At 46.3% G+C, this 24258-nt stretch overlaps 1 protein-coding gene across 1 annotated transcript in view; it reads right to left on the bottom strand.

Annotated features, from left to right (window-relative positions):
- The window catches only part of SFMBT2 (Scm like with four mbt domains 2), a 98027-nt gene that overhangs the window by 18085 nt on the left and 55684 nt on the right, over positions 1-24258 (bottom strand). Inside the window, exons 8-14 of the mRNA XM_026091217.1 lie at positions 23551-23698; positions 17292-17374; positions 13503-13629; positions 8395-8508; positions 6600-6642; positions 5919-5989; positions 4607-4746 (exon numbers count right to left, since the gene is read on the bottom strand). Coding sequence (XP_025947002.1) covers positions 4607-4746; positions 5919-5989; positions 6600-6642; positions 8395-8508; positions 13503-13629; positions 17292-17374; positions 23551-23698 — 726 coding nt within the window. The remainder of the gene's footprint in view (positions 1-4606; positions 4747-5918; positions 5990-6599; positions 6643-8394; positions 8509-13502; positions 13630-17291; positions 17375-23550; positions 23699-24258) is intronic.

Below are 24258 nucleotides of genomic sequence, written 5' to 3' on the forward strand. Positions count from 1 at the left end.
GCAGAGCTGCTAGGTCAGGTATTAAGACCTAGACGATCAGGCATCTGAAAGTTAGCTTTTGCTGTACTCAAGGTTGTGGCATCACAATGCTGACATGCTTATAACTGTGTATAACATCTACAAAAATACAGTCAGATCCCAAGTTGGAGAATAGCTGAGCTGAAGTCCACTGAGCAGTCTTGAAGAGCATGTTACTGAAGCCTCTTGCAGAAAAGCAGTTCATATCTTTTAGGACTGTAGAAGGTTTCTGCCATCCTAATACCATATCTGATTGCTAATGATAACTCCATCAGCCTGGCTCAGTCATACGCTTAAGGCGCAGTACAAGCTACATAACCACTGAGATTGAGACATCGGATTTAATTATGCAAATTTCTCCTGAAAACTCATTCCGTGCTCCAAAAATTTCAAACTGCCTAGTGCAATAGGCTTTCTTCACAAAATGCTGGCTGATTTCTCCTGTTTGCATTAGTTGGACAGTCACGTTACCTTTAAGTCCTTCTTTTTTAATAGGGAAAGAGCAAAGTGACTTAAGAATAGTAACAGCAGTATGCAGTGAGGCTAATCTCTAGAACAGACTTCCCTAAAATCTTGTGGGTTACAGATCATTTGCAGTCTTAAAAAGACATCTCATTTTGTTTTTAGGAGATGTTGCTGTGGTAAGTTGTTGGCATGGATGGAAGAATTGTTCAGAGGTATTTTTCAGCTACTGTGATCCAAGAGCTAAATCAGGCAGGAAATCTATTTATTTTATTTAATTTAAAGTTACTATCTGTTACATGGTACTGCCATTATACAGCCACTATTTTCCAGCCCAGGTGCAGTTACTGGACAGCAGTAGCTGATGTCTCCAATACCTCTCACTCTAAATCTCAACTTCTTTTTCAAACAAGCATGTTAGGAAAAATATAAGCTTCGAAGCTGATGTTAAACCACCCTCACCTGCCTCTTGAGGTGAGGAGGAGGATAAAAAGCCTCTGACTCTGAAGTCAGTATCTAAAGAAGCCACAAGAAACCACTGGTCTCAGCAGAAATTTGTGGTGGCACTGGGAATAATGAACAGCCAGGCTTTAAAACTGAGTTTGGCACTATATGCCATAAAGTTATTTGTCACTCACTTACAGCTTTGCACGAATGCAAAGACACACACGCACAGACACACACACACAGAATTGAAGCCAGTATTTTTGATCTTACTACCAGAGAAGTTGGAATTGTTCTCAAGGTTTTGCCCAGAAATCTTGCTCAAGGGCTGCCACCCTGTGAGGGACTGTGCGCAGGAGACACCTCTGCAGTTTTCTCTGTGCAGAGCTCCCAACCTCCATATCCAACACCTGGATAAAGCAATCGAGCAGGAATTGGGGGGACACAGTAACAACGCAGTTGGGTTACACCATCTGCAACACGGATCATCTCAGACCTGCTCAACACCTGCTCTCCAGAGCTCCTGTCTTGAGTCCATGTTACGGGACTGTCAGAAACAGAGGAGCAGGGAAGCCAAGCAGGGGTGTGTGAATGTGTCTGCATGTGCCTGCAGGGGAAACAGCTGCACAAGACAGCCTGGCCGGACACAAAGGCAGTTGGTGTGCAAATATATYGTTAGCGTCCTTCTTTCGACACTCAGCATCTCAGCAATGAGAGTGGATTAGGAATTGAGAGGTTTCCTCCTTTCTCTCAAATAAGGAATATAATTTATCTCTAGAAAGAACTACTACTGCGCAGGAGAAGACACTTTACCTTGCTATCCTGAACCATGATTTAACCATGGTGACTACCAGCATCGCTTTTTCAGCCAACAGCTATTTTCCAGCAAACTTCAACAGGTATTTGACCCTTGCTGTCCATAAGGTGAACCAAGGTGGATGCTGTAGCCCAGACAACTCAACTGGAAGGAGATTCTCCTACTCCACACTACCAGCTTTTTCGGAGCTGGCTCCAAGGGGATGCTTCACTGCATCAGTGAGGAAGGGACAGCAAGACCTTGGGGGAAAGGAAGGCTGAAGAGGCAGCAGCATGAACCCTGTACTTTTTGATATACCCCTCAGGGTTGAATGTGGAGGAAGGCAGAGGGTGGGGACCTGCCCCCTCAGCACCCAGCCAGCAGCAAGATTTCCCATCAGCTGGCGCTGAAGGGAAGAGTACATCTGCTCTCTTCTTGCTTTAGTTAAACCAGGCCAGGGGATGGGGCAGGAGATCGATATTCAGCTATTTTCAGTGCAGGGTTGTCTTCCCCACCACTCCCCTGTGGTGTTGCAGAAATAAAGCCCATATATAATTTATCTATTCCAAACAAGTTACACTGATGCATAATTTACAATGGCCTGCAATTTTTCTATATAGTTAGAGAGAGAGATAATTATAATACATTCACATTCTCCGGGCCACATCAGCAGCAGGCATAAAGCGAGACAAAGCCATCAACCTCAACACTGAGACTGGGTTCATAGGAATGATGGCTCTCCTCTACTTCAACCCTTGGAGGACTCTGCAGCCCTGCAAAGCTTTGTGGTTGTGGCCATGGGGTGTTGGAGATGGCTCTCCTTTCTGTATGCAGGGAGGGATGACGGAACAGCACATCAGCGGGTATCTCCCACCTCTTGCTAACTCCAGGTGCTGGGAACCCCCATCCTCACCCCTCCCCATGGTCCACTGAGCTGCTGACAGCTCTCTCACCTTGGCAGCAGCTAATAGGATTCAGGCACATTTCTCCTAGAGCAATGCCCCAACTATCTTCTCTTCACCCCTCCTAGAACTTGGACCAGGCCCTCATGTCTACACGGACAGAATGAGCTTGGATTTACTGCAAAATATCACTGAGCTATGCTGGGCCATAGCCACAGCCCTGCTCCTTGGGAAGTCATTCATATCTCCAAGAGCAAAATGCCTGTGTCTCATTGACACTGCTATTTGCTCCTTCAGCAAGCAATTCCGCAAGGAGGCACAGCAAGGAAAAATAGGCTTTCTGTAAGAATAGTAGCAGAATTGCTCAGGTTGATTTCCACAGATGAGAATAGGTCCCATTCTTCTGGAATCTGAAGAAGCTGGTGTAAGTCAATGCAGAAAAGCCATAAGATTCTAAGTGAGGTTCTTGCAGAAGCTTTGCATTACTTATGCTTTGAAAATCCAAATTCCAGAGGGAGAGGAGGAAGAAGCATTAGTGTAAATATTGGTTGTGCATGCCTCATGTTTCCCCCATGTTGCTTTTTCATTGTCTGCTTTTCAAGTAGCAGCAGATTGCTAATGCTCCCCATCAGCAAGCCGCTACGGACTTGCTTTCGAATTTGGCAGCTGTCAACTTTTGCTCTGCAACCACTTTATCCTGCTTTCTGCTGAGGGCTATTTTTGATTTGCTTCTTTCAGATCCAATTGTCCCACCTGCAAAAGCAGCTGGATTATTGGGCTCTCTTCACAGCCCAGATTTTAACCATGTGACACATCAGGCAGTGCTTAGTGCATAAAGTAGCTTGCAGAGGTTACGAGCAAGCAAATGAGGATGCAGGAGTCACTCTACATTACAGACACGTTTTCAAAAGTGGTGGGTGACTTGGGAGCAGTCTCACACTTCAGGTGTCTCTGCTAAGGAGATAGGAGTCATCTCACTTCAAACAACTACAGACATCCACATCTGAGCTAGGCACTGACACTTTTACAAATCCATCAGATGAATGGAGCCCTAAAGCTCCCATGTCTTTCCACCAAGGGCAGAGAGAGGTCAGCTATGCYCTTGCATCATGAATATCTGCATTAAGCAGGGTTCATACAAATCTAGGTTAGAAAGCTGAAAGATCTGGATTTCTAGAGAAGTCAAGTAGAAATGGTTCCCAAGGTGCCAATAGCTCCCTGTTTATCCAACGGTACCATCTTCCTGTCCTTTCCCACCTGAAGTCACCTTGCTTCTCATTTCTATACGGACAGTAATCTGTGCAGGAAATCTTCAGACATTTTTTTCAGACAAGCTAGCTTTTCCCTGMTGTTAAGAGCAAGTGCTCAGCATGCTGTGGACTTGGCCCAAAGCAAGCATTGATTCAGTCAGGATTAAGTGAACAGATTTTGATTCCCTGCCATCACTGCTGTGTGGGATTAACCCCACTGTATTCAGCAAGAGCTGAGCGCACCACAGCTTCCATAAAGCCCATCACATGCACACATGCTTGACTTCCACTCCTGCTAACTTCGGATCCCGATGGCTCGGGCCCCATCAGACCATGGTCACACATACAAAGGTGCCAGCCAGGATGAATCTGCTGGCACAACAGCAGCGAGGATGCTGCATTACCTGTGCCAGAAGAAGCAGGTCTATGGCAACACCCCACAGTGGTCATCCTGGCGGACCTGCTCTAGTCAGAACATTAATCCCTCTTGCACAGTAGCCTCGGTTAGATGAAACTTGCTGCCACCCAACAAAACTCCCCATGTTTCAAAATTGTCAGCTCTCCTGGTAAAACCCCCATACTTACCTTCACTTCCCAACTTGCGACTTGGACTCAAGGAAGACCACTACAGAGCTCAAGGACAATTCTAGGTACCTCCTTTTTACATCCTGGGCCTTGCAACCCATGTCTCACATTTTCCCCTGAAATCCCCCCAAAAAGTAGCTGAGCCATACCTCTTTAAGGACAAGCACACACTTGCCAGGCCCGACAGACTGAGGTAGCTCTGCTATTCTGCCTTTGTTTAAATATGGACCTGAGAAGCAGCGGTGGTTGATGTAGAGCTGGGGGCAGCAGTATCTCCCATTGATGGTGCCTGCAAGGAGAAAGCAACGTTGATGTGCGCTCAGCACTTTTGTACAGCAAATCAAGGGCACTTCTTCTCCCTCCTAGATGTAGGAAAGAAGAGGAAAGGGGACACGAAAAGTCTTCCCTGAGATGGCGGGTACAGAAGCCTCTGCTACTCGAATCCGTCCAACATGGGAAGAGCTATTGCTTTTAACAGCAACTGCTCTGGCCGCACGTCCTACTGAAGGAGAATCAGGATGGGATTTCATTCACAACGCGACCTGAGGTTCTTTCATAACTCACATCGCAGGCATATATGAGCAACTCGATTGCAACTCAGCAGACAGGGAACATATTATCTGCTTCTCACAGATATGGAAGCGACTCAGGAAGGAAATTTAGGTGAAGGGCTCTACAATCCCCTGTTCAGCTACTGTCTAACTAGGTAAGTACTGAGGTGCCATTCATCTGACCCAACATGGGTCTACAGAGCAGTTTTCTGGATCTGGGCTAATCACCCTGGGCTCCTTTATAGTCCATGGAGAGAAGCAGGTACTTCCAGATGTGGTTCATGTGCCGGCCAGGTGGTTGTCCACAATAGCTCAGATGATCATACCTAGAAAGAGCCTGTTTCTCTCCATCTGCCTGTAACGGGGCCCTGGGATGTTGGCTGGGATGCAGGTGCGTGTCTTGCAGACTGCTGCAGTAAGGTCAGTTAAATCCTGCCACTCCTGCAGTGTCGATGCAATTAACTGGATGAATATTGCCCTCTCAGAACCCCCTGCCATCACTAAAGGGGAGAAAAATTTACCTTTAGCTGAAGCAGCGGCCACAGCACACAGTCATGATGCTAACGTGGTGGCGCATTAAGTTCTGGCATAAGCAATTTCACGGATGCCAATTAAAAAGGTGCATCCATTTCCACTTCATTAGTCTGGCCATCATATCATTAGCTGAACTGGGCAAGCCGCAGGGAAGCCCAGGTAACCCAAGCAAGACACAACACTCACACACAGAGGACCAGACCTCACACGGCATAAATCAGAGAAACCCACTGTTTGTGGGTCTACACTGCCTTACACCCCCAGAGGATTTGGCCTTGGCTGTCTCCCTTCCCAAAGGACATGCTCTTTGGGGTTGTCCCCCTCTCTACAGGCAACTCCACCTCGAAACGAGGAGCGGACCCGGCTGGTGCCTTACCTGTCGTGTCTGGCTGAGGAACCGGGCAGAGGTCATGAGGTATTTTCTCAACAGGCACTGTGGATGGTAACCTGTGAAACAACAATTCAGCACGTTGAATAGCGTGAGCCTGGGCAAGGGGGCACAACCGGAGCCGTTCAGGTTTCCCGCTGGACTCAGGAGGTGCCCCAAATCCGCCAGGAGCAAAGCACAGAGATACTCTGAACGCAGCCCTACCTCCACCACTCCTCATAGCCCAGGGACTGCGTATTCCAGCCACGGAGCAAAATTCACCTCTCCTTCGTAAATGCACTCCAGCTGGTGTGCTTTAGCCCTCTAAACTGCAAATATTTTCACCCACTAACTCAAGTCCCTTAAATTTTGGTTTCTGGAAACTGGAAGGGCTCTGGAAGATACTGGAGGATAGGGAAATGCCCTCCTGGTAGACACTTCCCTAAGCATCCCTTACTGGCCACCGGAGACTGGATACTGGCTACACAGTCCCAACTAGTACGAAATTTCTATTACAAAGAGCTTCTAATACACTCACAAATATTTTAGATTTAAAGGAACCACTGTGCCGATTCTGCTGCAACATCTGGGCTGTAGTTAGCAAAGTCACTCAGCTGTGGTGTATTATCTCCCTTAGCAGACCTGATTCATCACTGTAAAAATATCACCCTAGAAAAACCCCAAACTTACTGTTTTTCTGGTTGCACAACTGCAATCCTTCTCTTCTTTCGTACTGCAAAAATTAAAAAAGGAAGAAAAAATAGTTTTGTGGTTCTCTGTCCTAAAAAGTACACCGTAATATACAAAAAGCTGCATAAATGCACCGACTAGAAAATAACTTTTAACAGAATTAAATGGTACTTAATTACTATCGTCATCTTTTTTATTTTTAAGTAAGTCACTACATCATTAAAACCTGCTTTAAAGATGTAACAGCACATTTAATCTTTCCTCCAGAATGCTAATATTGTGTTTTATGGGATCTGTATAAAAAAAATTAAAATAAAAACACAAATTTTTTTCCATACAGAAACACATATGGATAAGATTATATTTTACGAGCATGATTACCTCCAGCATAATTTATCTTCAGCTATAAATTGCGATAAGGCTGCATAATGTTGCCATAGCAGTAGTATCCCAAATTAGGCCCCGGCTGCCTGATTTTTAACATAAGCATATTTAACTCTTCAAAAGGGCTGACACATTTTAAAATTTGCCTTTCAGATGTTAAGTAATATAAACAGCGAGGATAATTTTTCAGCTGGTGGCTTGAGATCAGGGTTGGACAGGCGCTGTGATGAACGGGAGAGCGCCGAGCCACCGAATCTCAGCCGGCGAGTCCCGACCAGGGCCGTGGGGAGCCCRTGGCCACTCTCCCTTCCTGCACTCCTGATTTTCAAGCTTGTCTCTCTCCCACAGCTCCTTGCGGGTTCGGGTCCTCCTCTGCTAGCCTGGTTTTGCACTTCTGGCACAAGCCAGGTCCATGCTGTCTCATGCAGTGACGTTGCTCCCCGGTGGAAAGGCAACTCTGAAGAGCTGCCCTGAATCTCCTTGGGATGCCCTACCACTGTCTCAGCCTCGTTGTACAAGCTCAAGGTGAATTTTTCCAGAGCTCTTAGATGAGTTATGGGCTCGACTGCGTCCTCCCAGCAACCTACAGGTCTCCTCTCACCTAGGACTACGCTGTACCGAGGGAACAGTCACGAGCAGCCTTCAAATGCAAATGGAAAAGAAAGAAATTGGTCTTCATATCCACTGGAGGTAGGACAAGACATGACAGGCTTAATTGTGTCAAAAGAGAGCTAAGTTAAATGCTAGGAAAATCTTTGGACTGATAAGAGCAGCAAAATAACAGTACACATCACCTGCGAAGAGGTAGAAACTCCATCATAGCAGGCCACATGAACATTTCTCAGTCTAGGTGGAGCTGATCTGTCTTGGAGGGGGAGCACCTAGATGACCTCTATACACTGTATTCAATTTTATTTTTTTTTCTGATTCCCGGTCCTGCATTCCTAATTCACTCCCCTGCCTTGGATAATCCTGAACTATACCTGCCCATCAGTCCCCTCTGTTACGTGTCCCAAACGGCCCATGCTCTGCTGTAGAGATGCTCAGGAGCACTGCTTGAGGAATGTGGCTCAGCGCCACAAACCCTGCTTGCATGCTTACAACCCCGTTGCAAACCCACAAGCCACATTAGGCGATCCCAAACCACACAGGAGCCTTTCCCAAAGCAAACAATTCCATTTTTAGAGGGACTGACCACATAGACGAGTAAAAATTAGGCAATACCACAGGTGTGGAGCTGGGTCAGTAATTAGGTTTGTTACTAGTTATTACAGTACAGTTACAGACTGATTACTAGTTTGCTTACTGGTTAGGTTGGTAGTTTCAAGGACTGGATTATAGACATAAGACAAACTTCCCGATAAATCTGTTGAAACACCATCTATTCTGTTTGAAGCCTCCATGTACTTACAAACAGCTTTGTGTGGTGGAGTTAGGTTATAAGCATTCGCTTCACACCAGCCAACTGGGAAAATGTCCATAGACTCTACATCAACTATGTACTCTGGAGAGGGCATCTGTAAACCTATAAACACAAATTTATAATGCAGTTCAGACATGGGAATACTGAGCTCGGCACCATTCAAACATCCATCATGAACCAAGGGAGGCAAAATGATGGAACACGTAAAAATAAATCTGCTTCCCTGCATCAAAATCAGGCATCATTTCATCTTCAATTTGGCGCAGACAGCAATGATAAGGCTGTTGCATTTACAGTGCAGTGTGATTCCAGAGAAAACCCGCATGAGAAGCAGATTAAGGGTGCATAGTGAAGCAGCCAAAAGCCACTGAGGTCAAAGATGCATGATTTTCCSCATGTCCTTCAACAGGACACCCTGACTGACGCCTTGGTTTTGGAGTAGAGATCGATGAGCAAGTTAGCAGAAGCCAGTTGGAGGACTGTTCATACTGGTACAAGCACGCACATGGATCCCACCAGAACAGCAGATGATGGGACAGGCTTTTATGCACCCACTGCCCCACCAACACTTGTCTGCGCAGCTCTGCCCTTGAGTCACTGCCTTTAAAGGTGGGAGATGGCCACTCTAAAGGTGCCAGGACTTCTGCTAGGGCTCCTCACTGGATATGAAAAGTGAGCTGATCACACAACGAGGGCAGCATTAAAATCCTAATCTGGAGAGGATCACTAAGTCCTCCGGCAAAACACTGACTCCAAAATCCAATCGAAAAATCTCTGCCTAGAGCCMATCTCTTCCGGTTTGGTGATTATGTCTGTTTTAGAAGACACTGTCTGTCTTGGCTTTTGTGGGTCACACTCAAAGCCCACTGAAGCAAATGGAAATATTCCCAGGCTTCAAAGGCTTTTGGGACCAACTGTGGGTCCTGAGTCAAGATACCATTTAATTACACCAGTTTGAGTCTGTCTGTGCTGGCACAGCCTGGTCAGGAAGTTCACCCCCATCTGCCATTCCCACACTAGGACCCATGGCTCCAGTGATGGCACAGGACAATCTCCTAATAAAAGAGGCCAACAGATCAGCYGCTTCCCCTCCAGCATCCTCACTTTACATCTTCTACAGCATCTTTGCCTCCTGCTTAATGCAGCAGTGTTTGACTGTGCTCAGCTAGATGACTACAGGGAACTTCCGCTAATGAACGTTCATCAAAGTTCACAATTGAACTTTGTGATGGRAACGGCATCCAGGCTGAGCTGCAGCATTCGGTTGAGTCTCGTCACTGGTAATGAACCTCCTATGTTCTGAGAGTGTGAGCTCATGAGAAAACCCAAAGGCGGCACAAAAATAGGTGCTGGTGCTCACAACTCTGGAGAAAACAACGACAAAAATGAAATCGCGCAGTCTGCAGAGATGCATGGACGTCTTCACGGTAATGCTCTGAGCCCTGCATCCTGCTCGTGTATCATACCTTGAAGGTATAGTCCCGGTCTCACCGGGATATGGGGAAGGAAGGAAGAAGGCATGAAGGCACGTGATGGGCACAACCTGCCCATTTGAGCAGGATGAACCACAACGCAAAGAAAGATTTTTAGCAGCTGGCATTCCCYGGACAACCATTTCCCTCCATCTGAAAATACCAAGTGGTCATTGCCCGGCTTAAACCTGATGGAAGCTATGCTCTCCAGGAAAAACAACTTCTAACTCCACAATCCACCACAAAATACACTATTTTCATTATCACAACTTCTATGGTGCTGTTCTGGCCCAACAAACAAATCAAATGTACTTTTCTGCTTACAAACAATAATAGACACGATATTTTTAAAGTTTATGACTGCAGCCACTCTCATGACCATGGAAGCACCATAATGTTTATTCTCTTCTCCTACAACACCACTGTGCCTCTCCTGTAGGGCATWCTCACAATCTTCTCTAGCCTCCATGGCAATCCTTCTTCCCTTTAGCAATTGATAATCTAGCCTTCTACTTCYAACATCTAACTGCTCTATTTGGTCTCATTCATATAACCGGAAAACAGCTTGTTTGAAACTCATTAAATTGCTGCATTTTACACTGCTGTCTTCCCACACCAAGAAATGTCCATGAGACTTGTGAGGTTAAACAGAAAAGCAGAAAACACAGACACTGAAAATAGAGTGAGTAAAATTTCCATCTCCTGTTACAAATCTTACATGATGGACAGACTAGAGCAGCAATTCTGAAAAACGATTAAAGGGAGTATTATGGAAAACCTCTCTGGAGAAGTGATTAACAAGAGAGCTTTCCTCAAATTCCTAGTGTGCACAGTGAGCGTACATTACAACTTGCATAAATTCAAAGCAGAAAGTTCCAGCTTTAAAATCTAAAATGAACCACTAAAAATTAACAATGCAGATGATGAGTAATAAAGTAGCAGAAAGTGATGGGACGCGCAAAGCCTTGTATCAGCCCTGTGCTTCTTTACCACCACAGGGGAACTATACTGCTGCTCATTAAATGCTCGCCCTGAAGTTTACAGAGTTTTGCTACTGTACAAAGAGTGATTTATTAAGCAATGTTCTCTCATGTCTAACTCGATGCTGCTTAACTACTGCAGCCTGTTTTATGGCTGCCATTTGGGCCGTCAAACAGCGAAACAGGGAGGACAACAATGAAGGCTTCAGCCGGAGGCATGATAAACGGTGGGACCCGAGGACTTGAGCAATGGAGCTCCCATGGTAGCTGGGGTGTCTTGTTGCTACCAGAATATAAATAATCAGTTACAAATAATAGTGTATTAATGGAGTAAAAGTAACATGCCATAGACCAAGCCACATTTATTTTATAACTTTGCAAGCAGGAGTTTTTTGGGTTTTTTTTTCTGTATGCCTCGTTTTAGCCTAACTGTTCCTTCTATAGTCAATAATTCCAACAGCAGCCAAGATACCTTTTCTTTTTATTTCTGCAGTATTTTGCATCTTTTCCTTTTACAACAGATCATTCAATTCCCAATACTGAGCTATAAAACAAATGCAAAGCAGCGATACATCAGAACTCAAAAGACAAAGAGATGCACACAGGATTTTTACGACAAGTTGCAAAAAACACACTTAAAAAAAAAATTAGAAGACAAAAAGTAGGGAGAAAGACATGAAGGGAAGGGAGCGAGATGGGGGCGTGTGGCCTTCTTGTCCTCATCCAGGATATGAGAGGACTAGTTGATTTAAAGACCCAAGAAACAGTACTTCCTACTGACTACAACGGACAAGAGTTTAGTGAACACTGAGCCCCTTTAAAAATATTACAGCTTAAAAAAAGTATAAAGGATTCCCAAGCTCCATAAAATCTGAACAGTGAAAGTGAAGGAATCTGGCCATTGAAGAAGAGGAGTTGCCACAATGGGCCAGAGTCCACAAGAAAGCGGGTGCAAATTCAACAACAGAACCATATTTCAGACAAATGTGTATTCCAGATCTTAACCACAAAAAAATTGCTAAGTGTCCAGACCAGGCTGTCGAGTAGAATAAGCTACCTCAAGCCTGAAGGCAGAAGAAAACCCAGTTGTCCTGCGCTCTCCACCCCTGCTGCACCCAGGCACGTGCCCGGAGCTCGGCTTTCCCCGGAGCTCGGCAGCCAAACTGCAGCTGCCCCAAACCATGGGGCTCCACTGCAACAGCACAGCAGCCCGAGTGATTTTGCCTCAAGCCCTCTCTTGCCAAGTTTTCGATCGGGAGGAAGCTCTCTTTCGGTGGCAATGGAGTTATAAAGCTCTGAGGAGCGGATTCAGCACGGAGGCGCCGGGAGATCCTTGTCTGCTGCATAATGCTGCTTTTCTAGAGGCAAACTCCACGGAATAGCTGTCTCTGTTTTACTTTAGAGTGAGCTATTAGCACACATGTGGTAATTTGGGCTCCACGCCAATGTTTTTACTAACTTTAAGGGCTCTAACTAGAGGTCCTTCCTCTTGCACAGACTGCATTGCACGTTATCGGATGTGGAAATACTTCTTGGGTTTTTATGATCAATGCAGTGTGATATTACAGGGAAGAGTAACTCCCCTGTACCAGGTGAGGASGAAGCAATACGGCTATTGGCAATCTGACTTTCACTGCCTTCCCGGCCCCGAAACCCTGACAGCCGAGCTCCTTGCGGAGCAGGGAGATGGGCTTTTTGCGCAGATCAGGAGACTTCGGCTCACATGGATCTGTGCCATCACCCCTTGCCCTAAGCCCCATAAAGAAAACATGCCCTTTCCTGAAATCCTGTGCTTGACTATGGCACGTACAAGTCCCCATTAACCCCTTCCTAACTGTTTTCCTCCAGAAGGGCCCAAATAAGCTTGCATGAATCTATGAGAACGAGGGTTCACATTGCTGTAACAGAAACAATCCTGACAGCAGCCCATCTTTAATCCACTTTAGGAGAATTACTCATCAGCCAAAATACTGATCCTACGAGCCAATAGAGRACACCTGGGTGGCTCCTTTCCTTACTCCCACACCGAGTGCATACAGGTACCGCTGAGTTTGGCAAAGGAAGACTGGCTCCATTTCTTTTTGATTCTGTTCTCTGCAGGACACTGCTGCAACCCGGCRCCCTGCACGGGCTGGTTCTCCCCATCCCCATTTGGGCATCAGACCCGGCAGATCCCAGCACCTAGTCCGTCTTGCAGCAAGATGTTGCCTGGGGCTGGCAGCACAAGRGACAGCACAGCCGCCTTTTGGACTCATCAACAGGCAACAGCACAGATTTTACAGAGTTTGGCCATGGGCAGGACTATGGTCCACCAAAAGTGCCTTTGATATTTTCACGGTTCTCCAAAGAAAGCAAAGAAGCATATTGTATTTGTAGGGAATGTGGATCCAATTACCACCAACTTCAGAGGCAAACTGAAGCTCCTGTATCCACTGTAGACAAAGCCATTCCCTGACCTTCGATGCATCCTTACAGGGCTGTCCTTGCACACTTGCACAGGTATGTGCAAGTACCATGAGATATCTGAACATCCAGGACAAACACCGTACCGGGCAGAGGATGGAGGACAAAACTAAGATAGAGTCTGAGCAAACCACACACCCACCATTGCACAAAGAAGACAAGAAGCCTTTACAGCACATACCTTCGAGATGAAGCCACATTAACCGTCCTTTAACTGAGGTGATAGAAGCGACACATATCTCTGCAGGGTTCCTGGGGTTCACAGCCTCCAGCTTCATGTTCTTAGTAAAGCCACGGCTGAAGGATGTCTGAAAGAGTCAAAGGCCAACTCTGAAACATGGCACTGCAGCACTGAATAACTTTAAATAAGCTATTGACTCAGAAACAATTTAGCATGGCATCCAGATTCAAAATGGAACCTTCCTTAGACACCCCTAAGAATAATAAATGATAGCAACAGATGAGGAAGCAATGTTGATTGCTGGCCACTGTTGGTGATGGGATATTACAAAGAGGGTTCCCRGATCTGGCCTGCTTGGATATCTCTCGCCTTCCTAAGAGAAACTTTCTAAAGCAAACGCCCCATCTTGCCTGAGGAGACCAGAGAAGCACTGACCCACTTCTTCACACAACTGCCCAGGCTGACTAATGCTGGACAAATTTGAGTAACCTGTTCAAGCAGTCTTTTTCTACTTGGGGAATTTTAWGCTCAGTGTGCAAGGTCCTTCTCTGAAGACTCTAGGTACATAACTCCATCCGTGCAGGCAGTTGGTAGGTGTAGATGGAGCCGGTTGTGTTTACTGCCACAACAGTATTTCTGTATATTTATATGCAGCATCAAAGAAACAGATCTTTCACAGGTTATCTGAGGCCCCTACTCCCCTCCTCTCCTTCCCTGTGAAGGCAAAGCCAGGCTAGATGTTATAGCAATGGTACCCAAATGAGGGGTCATCAGCCCAAATAATAAACACAGGACCAAAACGTGGGGTTGTGAGCTTGAGAGAATATGTTGGCTCCTGCTCTATGAAGAGTTTGGGAGCCTGAGAGAAGCTGCAGTTCAAATCATGCAGGAACAGCTGTCTTAGGCTAATGTGCTCCTTGGCAAACCCCTGCAGAAGACTCTCCCAGTCCCTTCTGCACCCCCAAGAGCCAGGATGGCTCAGCACCAACATAATGAACCAGCGCCCCTGGTTCCAGCTGTTGCAGATGATCCCAGGCTCAAAGGACCACCAAGAACTTACAACGCTCCCCAAAACCTTCCCCACAAGCCCAGCGATCTCATGCTTTCCCTCAAGCCAAGCCTCAAGACACTCAACTCATCCACTTCCATGCTTGACCTCTGTCCCTTCCAGTAATTCCCTCTCCCTTTACTTAAGCTCAGTCCCTTCCCAGTATCCCCACCAGCACTATTCCTAAAATGTAGCACAGTAACGCAAAAAGATTCCCTATCTTGACTGCAATTTTGGCTCCCTAATAATAATTCAGATGGGTAACAATTGTCACCAACTCCAAACGACACCATTCTCTCATCCAGCAATCCACTGCGAGCAACTGGATGCCGAATTTAAATAGGATCCTCCTGCTATTTGTACAGCACCTAGCACCATGGGGACTCCACCTTGACCAGTCACTGGGAGTTATTCATGAGACTGAAGGCTTTTGGATCCGACCTTTATTTCATTAGGAGACCTTCCAAAAGTGTGTTTTTAGTCTCAAACATTGCTCGGACTGTTTCAAACTCTGCCCAGCATTCAGATCRGCTTCACCCTGTAAAAGCTGCTAATAGGCAGGACTACAGAAAAGCAGGCCGAGTTTGTTTAAAYCCTTTTTATGTTGGCTAACAAGGAAACGTCATTTATCATCACACCGGCTCCTTTCATTGCAGTTCAGTGCTGGAGGCTAATTTATACAGAATCAATGGCAAAACAGTTAGCTGGGAGTTTATTTTACTAAGCATTTGGTCACGTCAATCCCTTTCATAACTGCCTCTCCCTGTTAAATATCCCCCCCCAGGGAAACAGTTACAGCATATCCACTTCCAACACCACGTCTGGCTGTACTGCGTGGAAGATCTGCTCGCAATAAGCCTTCTATCAAAGAGCCACTCACAGCCATGAAACAAATGGACCGACCAGCCAGGGAGGTTGCACGAGCGACAACGGCAAGATTACATCTCTCTGCAAAGAACTGCATTATTGAGAGTGAAAGCATAACAGACACATGTTCATCTGATGAATGTTCGCTTTGGAAAAAAAAAAAAGAAGAAGAAAAGAAAGAAAATTCTTAGACCTGATTTAATCTTTGGAGAATATTACACAGAGTCTGCTCTCAAGGCTGCCGGTGTTGAGAGCACAGATCCATTACTTCGACTAAAGAGAAAAAGAGATAAAAAGACAAGGGAGGGGTTCTAGTGGAAAAGAAGAAACACGGTGATTGTCATGGTGTATTGGAATGACACAGCTTTGTCCAGCTTTCCTTGGAGCCTCTATCTTAGCTTAAGGTCCTTTGAGGATTTTGCATAGCATGGGCAAAGAAATGGGGCAAAGAAATCCTGACTGTGATTTCATTGCTGAGTGAGACTCTGTGGACCACGCAAGAAGCTGGGGCTGAGCCTTGGACTTCATCAACAGCAAGTGCTAATCGAAGGTTTATTCTGGGCCAGCATGGAGAAGCCTGGCCATTTCACAGCTTCCGACGCGCTGTGGGAAAAACTGCAAATTCTGCAGTGATGCACARTTTCTGCAGAATTTCTCCTGCTGGAAAAGCAGTAGGTGTCTTGTGCGACYGTCTCCACTGTGCCCTTCACTAACACGCTGTCCCCCAGGCTTGCGTCTGCTTGAGACGCTGCATACGGGAAGGACAGTGTGAGAGAGYATCTACCTCCTCTGCCCTATCTCACATCTCTCCGACAGGCTCCAAGGAAGACCGAGAGCTCAGGGAATGGCCTGAGGAGTTGCACCCAGAGCTCTCCCYGCTTCAGCACAGCTCTCCAGGTCTTCAGGCCTTCACAATGCATCTGCACAGGAGCACACAACCTCTAGGTGAGGATAAGCTTCCTCCTTCCAAATCCAAAATAGCGCAGACACTCAGTACAGTAGTCTAGCGAAAGACTACGCAACTCCCAGAGGAACCAGCGGTCCACCTTTTACAGCACTGCTGTATTTTGCAAAACCCTTCAGAAGACTGTGCTGATTTTCGGCATCACTGAGCTATTGATGGGATCTTGACTTCTACCAGTTGATGGAAGCATCGATAAGAGCACCAGGTTTTTGGAAAAGGCAGGTTACTGCTTCACTTCCCAAGCAGTGAACTCCTGTAGGATCAAGCCATGCTGGACTGTCAAGGCTGGAAAGCAGCCTGCAAAAAACTGTTTTTGAAGCTCAAAATCATAGTGGCCTACAGCATAATGATGTGCAACTCATTCACACATCACTGCTGCTGTAGCAAGGAACTACAAGAACAGCCCCAAAGAGCAGAGCTGCCACATGGCTTCATCAAGGTTCTCCTCACACTCTGAGCTCAGCAATTTCAACTGTATTTTTAAAGTGCATTTGGTTTAGTTGAATGTAAAATTCAACTAAATATAAAATAAGAAAAAACATCCAAAACGTGAAGAGGGCCTGGTGACATCATATGATTTTTTTCATCAGGTTTATGGTTTTTTTTATAGCATTTGAATTAATCGTAAGGGTAAGCTCAGATCCTTCTTGTGCTAGGTGCTGTACAGAATCAGAGAGAGATAAAGAGCAGATAATCTAAAAGGATCAGATAAAGAAAAAACTAAGGTAATAGATTTCATCTTTCAGGGATGGAGATCTGAAACACTTCTCCAGCTTCCTTCCAAGACAGACTCACGCTGGTCTGGAGGAGCCTCCCTGAAGGCTCGCTCACGCCGTTCAGCGCCGAGCAGCAAGCAGCCCTGTTTCGCACCGATTGGCAAGCGCCACGCAAAGGGAAAACCGGAGCTTACGTTTCGAAAGCACAGCTGAGGCGCTGCCTCCACTCCGCACTGCTTCTGGTAATCCGCCCAGTCGAAGTCCTGGCCAGAGTAACCTGCAGGAAGACAAAACAGAGAGCGCCATCAGCCACCACTCCATGAGGGGAGGGCGAGTAGAAAACGGGCACTGAGTCGATGACCGTTTGCGTTTCAGCGTCCCGTCACATCTCGGTGAAGTGGGAAGTATCAGCCCATGGGTCCTGGGAAGCAGCTAATTGTTATTATCCTGAATTTCCAGAGCAGAAAGCCCGCACAAAAGATGCTGATGGAAGGACGTGTGTCCGGTCCATCCCAACCTGCCGTGAGCTCCTGACTGATCCCACCTGGCTCGCCCTCCTTGCAGAGGGGAGGTAACTCCCCAGGGGACACAGCTGAATGCTGCTCACGGGTGCCAGCTCCCCAAACTGCTCTGGTCCATGGACTCCTGTTCATATACCGTTAAAGCCAGTGTCAACACATCTCCAGCCCATGGTCATACACCTTCTGCATTTCTCTTTGGCACATGCTTAGGGACTGAAACGCAGAGTGCAAAAGCACAGAAAAGGGATAGAGACCAGCTATTCTGTTTCTTAACACCCTCCTAGCTATACGCCACACGCCTGTCGCAGGCTCCCATGATAGATGCTGTCCTCCAACATGTAAAAGAAAGATGACCCCTCCTCAGGGAGCAGCTTTGGCCAACGGCAATGCAAGCACGCAGCGCGACTGCAATAGTGGACTCAGAGCGGTGGGCAGCTGCTCAGCAGCACGCGGCAGCCAAATGGGAGAGGCAATCCTTGCCAAACACATCAAGGCAAACTCCAGGTCTTCATTAAAAAGCAATTAAGGATCTTTATTTTCCTTATTTTCCCTTTCCTTTAAGCATCTCACAGGCTCCAATAACACCATAACTATAGAGCGAAGAAGTGCTACTGTCTCCGTTTTCCAGGTGGGACTAGCCATAGACTCCTCTCTCCTTGCTTTAGCTACCTAAAAGTTGGGGCTACCGAAACTGGACATCAAGGGTCCCTCAGCAGTTGACAGGGAGAGGACCAGCACACTTAGAAGCTGATTCATCTTATCTCCCTTAGGATGGGATAAATTCTCCTCTCTTCAGTGACTATGGATGGACCCTACGTGACTGAATTTCCAACAGCTCATCTTACATGAGTTGAGTCCCATCATAGTAAGCATCTTATCCAAGGCCGTAAAGGAATCTAGAGCAGAGCAGGAAAATGAACATAGATTTCCCAGCTCCTTGGCTAAAGTCTCATCAACCAGATGATCCTTTCAGCTCCTAGGTTCTAGGGAAAGATGGAAGTGATATTGATTTATAGGGGCTCCTCTGAAACAGAGGCCAACACAGAGAGACAAAACAGAGCTCTACTCCTCTACAGCTCTCACCTGGCTATTTAGGCAATAAACTTCTGGGACAGAGATTTTTTTTCTGGATGGCTCTTAGCCTATGTTTTTACAATGCTTGAAACAAAAGTGTGCTAATCCTGTCCAGGGGCCTGAGATGATACTGCAATAATATTATTGCAGAACCACTGGAAAGTTTCAGGAGTCATTTAAAGGCCAAATTCTCAGCTCAGCCTCCCTGTTTGGCATCTCAGCTTGGACTCAGCCTCAGTGAACACCCCTTAATGTCATTTTCACTGATAGGCAAAAAGAGACACGTAAGATCATATGGGAATGAATCTTTTATGACAGTGAAAATTCTGAAATGTTTTGCAGGCAAAAAAAGGACTGGAATACTGAGGGGAGTTTGCCTATCAGTCACCCAGATTCAAAAAAGGAGGTAAAGATTTTGAGAATAAACCCTCAAGCATCCTGCCAAGATGCAAGTATGTGGGATAAGACGAACTTCTAATTTTAATGATTGCATACATGACAAACAAATAAAAGACAAAACCTTGAGCACAGAGGCTCCCAAGACGCCTCGTCTCTGTGGGGCATGAAAGACTGATAATAAAACATGATAATGGTAGGAAAACAGGAAATAAAGAGGCACAGGGAAATAAAAAGAAAAAAAAGACAATTATTTATAAAGAGTCTTCATTTCTCATACAAAAAAAAATAAAATTCCTTGCATCATTTTCACATACGTTAACACCAGATTGCTACAACAGTATTTTTTTCCCACCTCTTCTCCATCCCTTTTTTTTTCCTCCAGTTATTTGTTTGCCAGACAGTTTTCTGCTTAATAAAATGAAAAGGAAAGCCAGAAGAGAAGTCTAGATCACTTCAGATCAGAAGGAGATTCATCTGATCAAACACAGATGTTTGCAGCAGAGATGCCTAATGCTGAGTGTCACCCTGGGCTCCCTCAGCAGTCAGTGGAGAGGCAGGCACATGCAGCTGTGATTTGTCTGTCCTCCTTCAGAAGGAGCCAAATTGGTCCACGAAAGTCCCTCTAGTGACTCTACGGGCAGCTGGGGCGGCTGGCTCAGATGGAGACATCCACACTGTAGTTCTCCACATTAAATCACCCAGGGCTCAGAGACGCAGAAACCTGCCCACGTCCTGCACATTTCTTGCCTCCAGTTTAAAACCCCCGTGGACATTTTTTGAATCTTAATTGCGAGCTATGCACAGTCTTGGCAGAGCGGACGGGAAAAAAAGGCACGTGAACACGGTTTCAGCGAGGTATAAAAACATCGTTTAGTCGTCACCACACAACCACCTGTTGACTTGGCCCTGCACCATCCCAGTCGCAAGGAGACCTCTGGCTATAGACTTCAGCGGGAACAAAATTGGGGAGGACAGCAACAGAGTTTGCCATAACTCACTTCTGCAGCCCCACAAGGGTCGCTCCAAGAGGAGCATACYGGGGAGCTGGCAGCAAACAAGCCTGGACCTTTCTGCAGCCTCTTCCCTGAACCTAAGGATGCAAGCAAAATGCGCAGCTCCATGAGCACGAGGCATTCCCACGCTGTTACGCTTAATGCCTCAGCCCAAGTGATAATGTGCAAAGCTTTCCTTGCATGATTCATGTACTGCTCCCAAAACAGGCGAAACCCCCTTGTGTTTGCTATCTCGACTCTCAGCATGGAAGAGCCCGGCAGTTTAATCAGAAGCAAACACCACAGTGCAAATGTACTGGAGGATTTGGAAGCGGCATTTCCTTAGCAAACCTTACAACTAGTAGCGCTACCGAAATGTTCCCCCCACCCCCCTTAATAGTTCATAAAAAGGAACAATGGCTGCTACTCTAAGGGGAAGTGGTCTATAAATCCAGCTCTAATAAATATAAACAGCGCTTGTTCAATGTTTATACAGCAGCAGTAAATGGGTATTCATTTTTGGCACTGTATGGCAAAACACTGCTCTCTATTTCTAGCAGCAAATGTTTGCACCTCCTGTTCATTACTCATCTACTGTAGGGCTTCAACAAAGGCCTGAAACGCGAAGGCAAGAGGACAAAAAGTCCTGGGAACCCAAATATGCCAACCTGCCACGCTGTTCTCATGAAATCAACTCAGCTAATTTTATAACCACAGAACCTCTTTGTCAATCAATCACAGTTAACAACAACAAAAAAAGTCCAGAGTAGAGCAAAGCAACTTTTTTCGCAAAGAGAAAAAAAAAAGGACATCTGGAGTGTTGCATTGTCATCGTCTGCTCCGTGGGAATTTCTTGCCTTTCACAAGGAGAGCCATTTGGGCAACGTCAAATATTGTCAACATGTTCTCTGCCGAGGATGATGTTGGTCAGAAATGTCTGAGCACTGGGGAAGCAGCGGGCTGGTCAAAACCGTGTGCTGGAACGGGCAATTCTGGAGACCCCAGGGAAGGGAGAGCCATTGGGTGGCTTTGGTGGAAACGGTGGGATCTCCTGCTCCTCCTCCTCCTCCCCCTGCAGACCGGCTCATCAGCAGCCAGCTCACACCACAGCCATCCCCACTTCTGCAGCATTGCAGCCCTCTCATATCAGTCCTGACTGATTATTTCTTTATGCAAAGCTGGTATTATTCTGCTCAGAACAGGCTGGTTCCCTCAATGCGCTTTGCTGGTTTGGATGCATTCCACTTTCCACCTAGCTTTTCTCAAACAAATCATTTAGAAATCACTCAGAGGTCTGATCACATCCTAGTGACTCAAAGAGCGTCTCTGCCAATGGAAAAGGCTTTTGACACCAAAAGTGTTAAGATGCAGCTTGGGCACGCAGCCATCGCACGCACAAAAAGAAATATGGCAATATATAGCGTGCATATCTCTGCCATTTACTCACTATCTCTTTTAATAGCTTCCCTCCAGGATTTCTGATCTGACGGCAGAAGACAAACTTTATTTTGATCAAGGGAATGAAGGGAGACCTCGTATGCTGTCTCAGGAACCTGGTGCAGCCCCAGGCTCCAGGCATCACACCAGATACCCACTCACTGCTTTAACTTTGTGGTCACTACTGGTGAGTGCTTACACAAGCGTTATCATTAATGCCCAATTTAAGCAGGAGGAAGATAAAGCATCCAGAGAGCACATTTATTTCACTAAAAGCAGCAGGAGAATACTGGATACTTTGAACGCAGCTGCATGCACAGGGCTCCCGGACTTTGGCAGGAATTTCAAATTACTATTGCTGAAAAGACACACTGGATGCACATGAGAGGACTTCAAATCTTTCAGAGTTAGGCCCAGCAGAAGCTGAATTATGCTCAGCAAAAGTGTTAGGGTGACAATGGAATAACCCTTCATTTCCTCGGGGTTGGTAGTGGAGCATTTTTTCCAAAATTAGGATAAACCTGCATGCAGAAAACTTAATGGGCTTTTTTTTTTTTTTTGGAGGCATTTCTTTTTCTCCCAAGCAACACCATTTATTTGGGCAAAGGATCAACACCCCAGCCAGCTTCAAAAATCTATAATTCCACAAAGCAGACGCTTTTTGCAAGCAAAGAAATATTGCTAAGACACCGTAGGTGGTTGTCTGAAATGGCAAGTAATTAACTGCGCTGTGACAAAGTTGGGAAACACCACGGTCGGAGGCTGTTTCTGTTGGCTCTGACCCGAGCACTGCTCGCAATTTGCCCTTGCCTTGAATTTTCTGAGACGGCTAAGGAAACGTCCACACGATCCAGGCAGACAGCTGTGAGTTTAGCTGGTGGGACACAAGCTGATTTCCATCCAGAAGCCACTTAGACATGGGAGCTTTGCTCAGGCTCAGTGCTGTGCCAATGTGGATGCTAAAGCAGAGCTGGGCGGCACGGCTCTGCCTGACCTCAAGGACAATCCCAAACCTGAATTCCCCGTGTTCTCCTCTGCAAGACTTGCTCGCTGTCTGCTTTATGCGTTATCATGTCCCTCTGGCTCTAATACATAATACTCCATCCCCTGGATGAAGGGAACCGCCCTACAGATGGAGACTGCATGGACAACGGGGTGAAACAGCCCTTTGACATCAGACTAACAGCCAAAACCAGCAGTGATCTGAACCCAACCTGCACTTAACCAACAGATCACCCTCTCTCTTGGCATAGTGGATATTAATATGGGGTAAAAACATCCCTTAATGCTCCTCCTGCTCTCTCAACAAAGCATCACCAAGATGCATTTTGCAGGGACTTGCTAGGCATTGGTACAAGGGCTACGAAGATGATTAGGGGACTGGAGCATCTCTCTTATGAGGAAAGGCTGAGAGAGCTGGGCCTGTTTAGCCTGAAGAAGAGAAGGCTGAGAGGAGATCTTATCAACGTGTACAAGTATCTGAAGGGAGGGTGTCGAGAGGATGGGGCCAGACTCTTTTCAGTGGTGCCCAGCGACAGGACGCGAGGCAACAGGCACAAACTGGAACACAGACACTTCCATCTGAACATGAGGAAATACTTTTTCACTGTGAGGGTGACAGAGCACTGGAACAGGTTGCCCAGAGAGGTTGTGAAGTCTCCTTCTCTGGAGATATTCAAAACCCGCCTGGACGCAATCCTGTGCAACGTGCTCTAGGTGACCCTGCTTGAGCAGGGAGGTTGGACTAGATGATCTCCAGAGGTCCCTTCCAACCTCAACCATTCTGTGATTCTGTGATTCTGTGAAATGCAGAGGGACCAGTCCCACCATGAGATGCATTTGCAGAGATGTTCCCCAGCAGACACTAACCGGAGCAGCTCCAGCAACTTGACGGAGCCACGCTGGCTCGCAATATTTAGTGTGATGCTCTCAGGCAAACAGCAATGGGGTTTTACAGGCAGTAAGAATAGGCAAGCTTCCTTCAGAGGAAGCCCACAAATCACTGAGAAATCAAAACAGTGCATACGAACCCTTTGGAGGTGTGAGATTGACTCCATTTTTAAGGCACCACTGTATTGGCAAGATCCCTAAGGAATCCGCATGGCAAAGCATGGAGATTTTGCTAGGTTCAGGTCGCAAGTCATCAATGGTCACTTGAAAATAATGATTGTTAAAAACCTAGGAGGAGAAAAAGAAACACAGACGTTAAATTCACTGTAACAATAGCAAATGCAGAAAGCTCAAACAGCCAGGCCCTCGAATCAAAGTACTCCTGAAAATAACTCACTCACACCTAATACTTTTCATCAAGGTGTTTCTACCAGACCAAGGCATTTTCAGATGGGTAAACTGAGGCAAGGGAAAGCGCCAGGGGTTGAGGGTTTCTCTGTGTGCCTATAGCTGAGCAGGGACTGGAGGTGATCCTGGAGGCCACAGAGCTTTCCCCACTCCTGCCTTTCCAAGAGTGTATTAGATATCCAGGTACCCTCTATGTCCAGCTGTTTGATTTCAAATGGTTTCCCAGATATGTAGGGAAAATATGTTTGCGTGGAGGCAAGGCAGGGATAAAAAGGGGAGCCCCTTTTTCTACACAAAGGTGGTAGACAGCCATGCACATCCCCATCAGATTTAAGTCCATATATAGCCACCTGGTGAAGCTTGCAGGACAGAAACAATCCACTACGGAGGAAACATCCATGGACTTCTTTTTTTTAAACCTTTTTCTCAGTGTGTTCTCC

Source organism: Apteryx rowi, unplaced genomic scaffold (assembly GCF_003343035.1).
Source record: "Apteryx rowi isolate R43461 unplaced genomic scaffold, aptRow1 scaffold_9, whole genome shotgun sequence".
Lineage (NCBI taxonomy): Eukaryota > Metazoa > Chordata > Aves > Apterygiformes > Apterygidae > Apteryx > Apteryx rowi.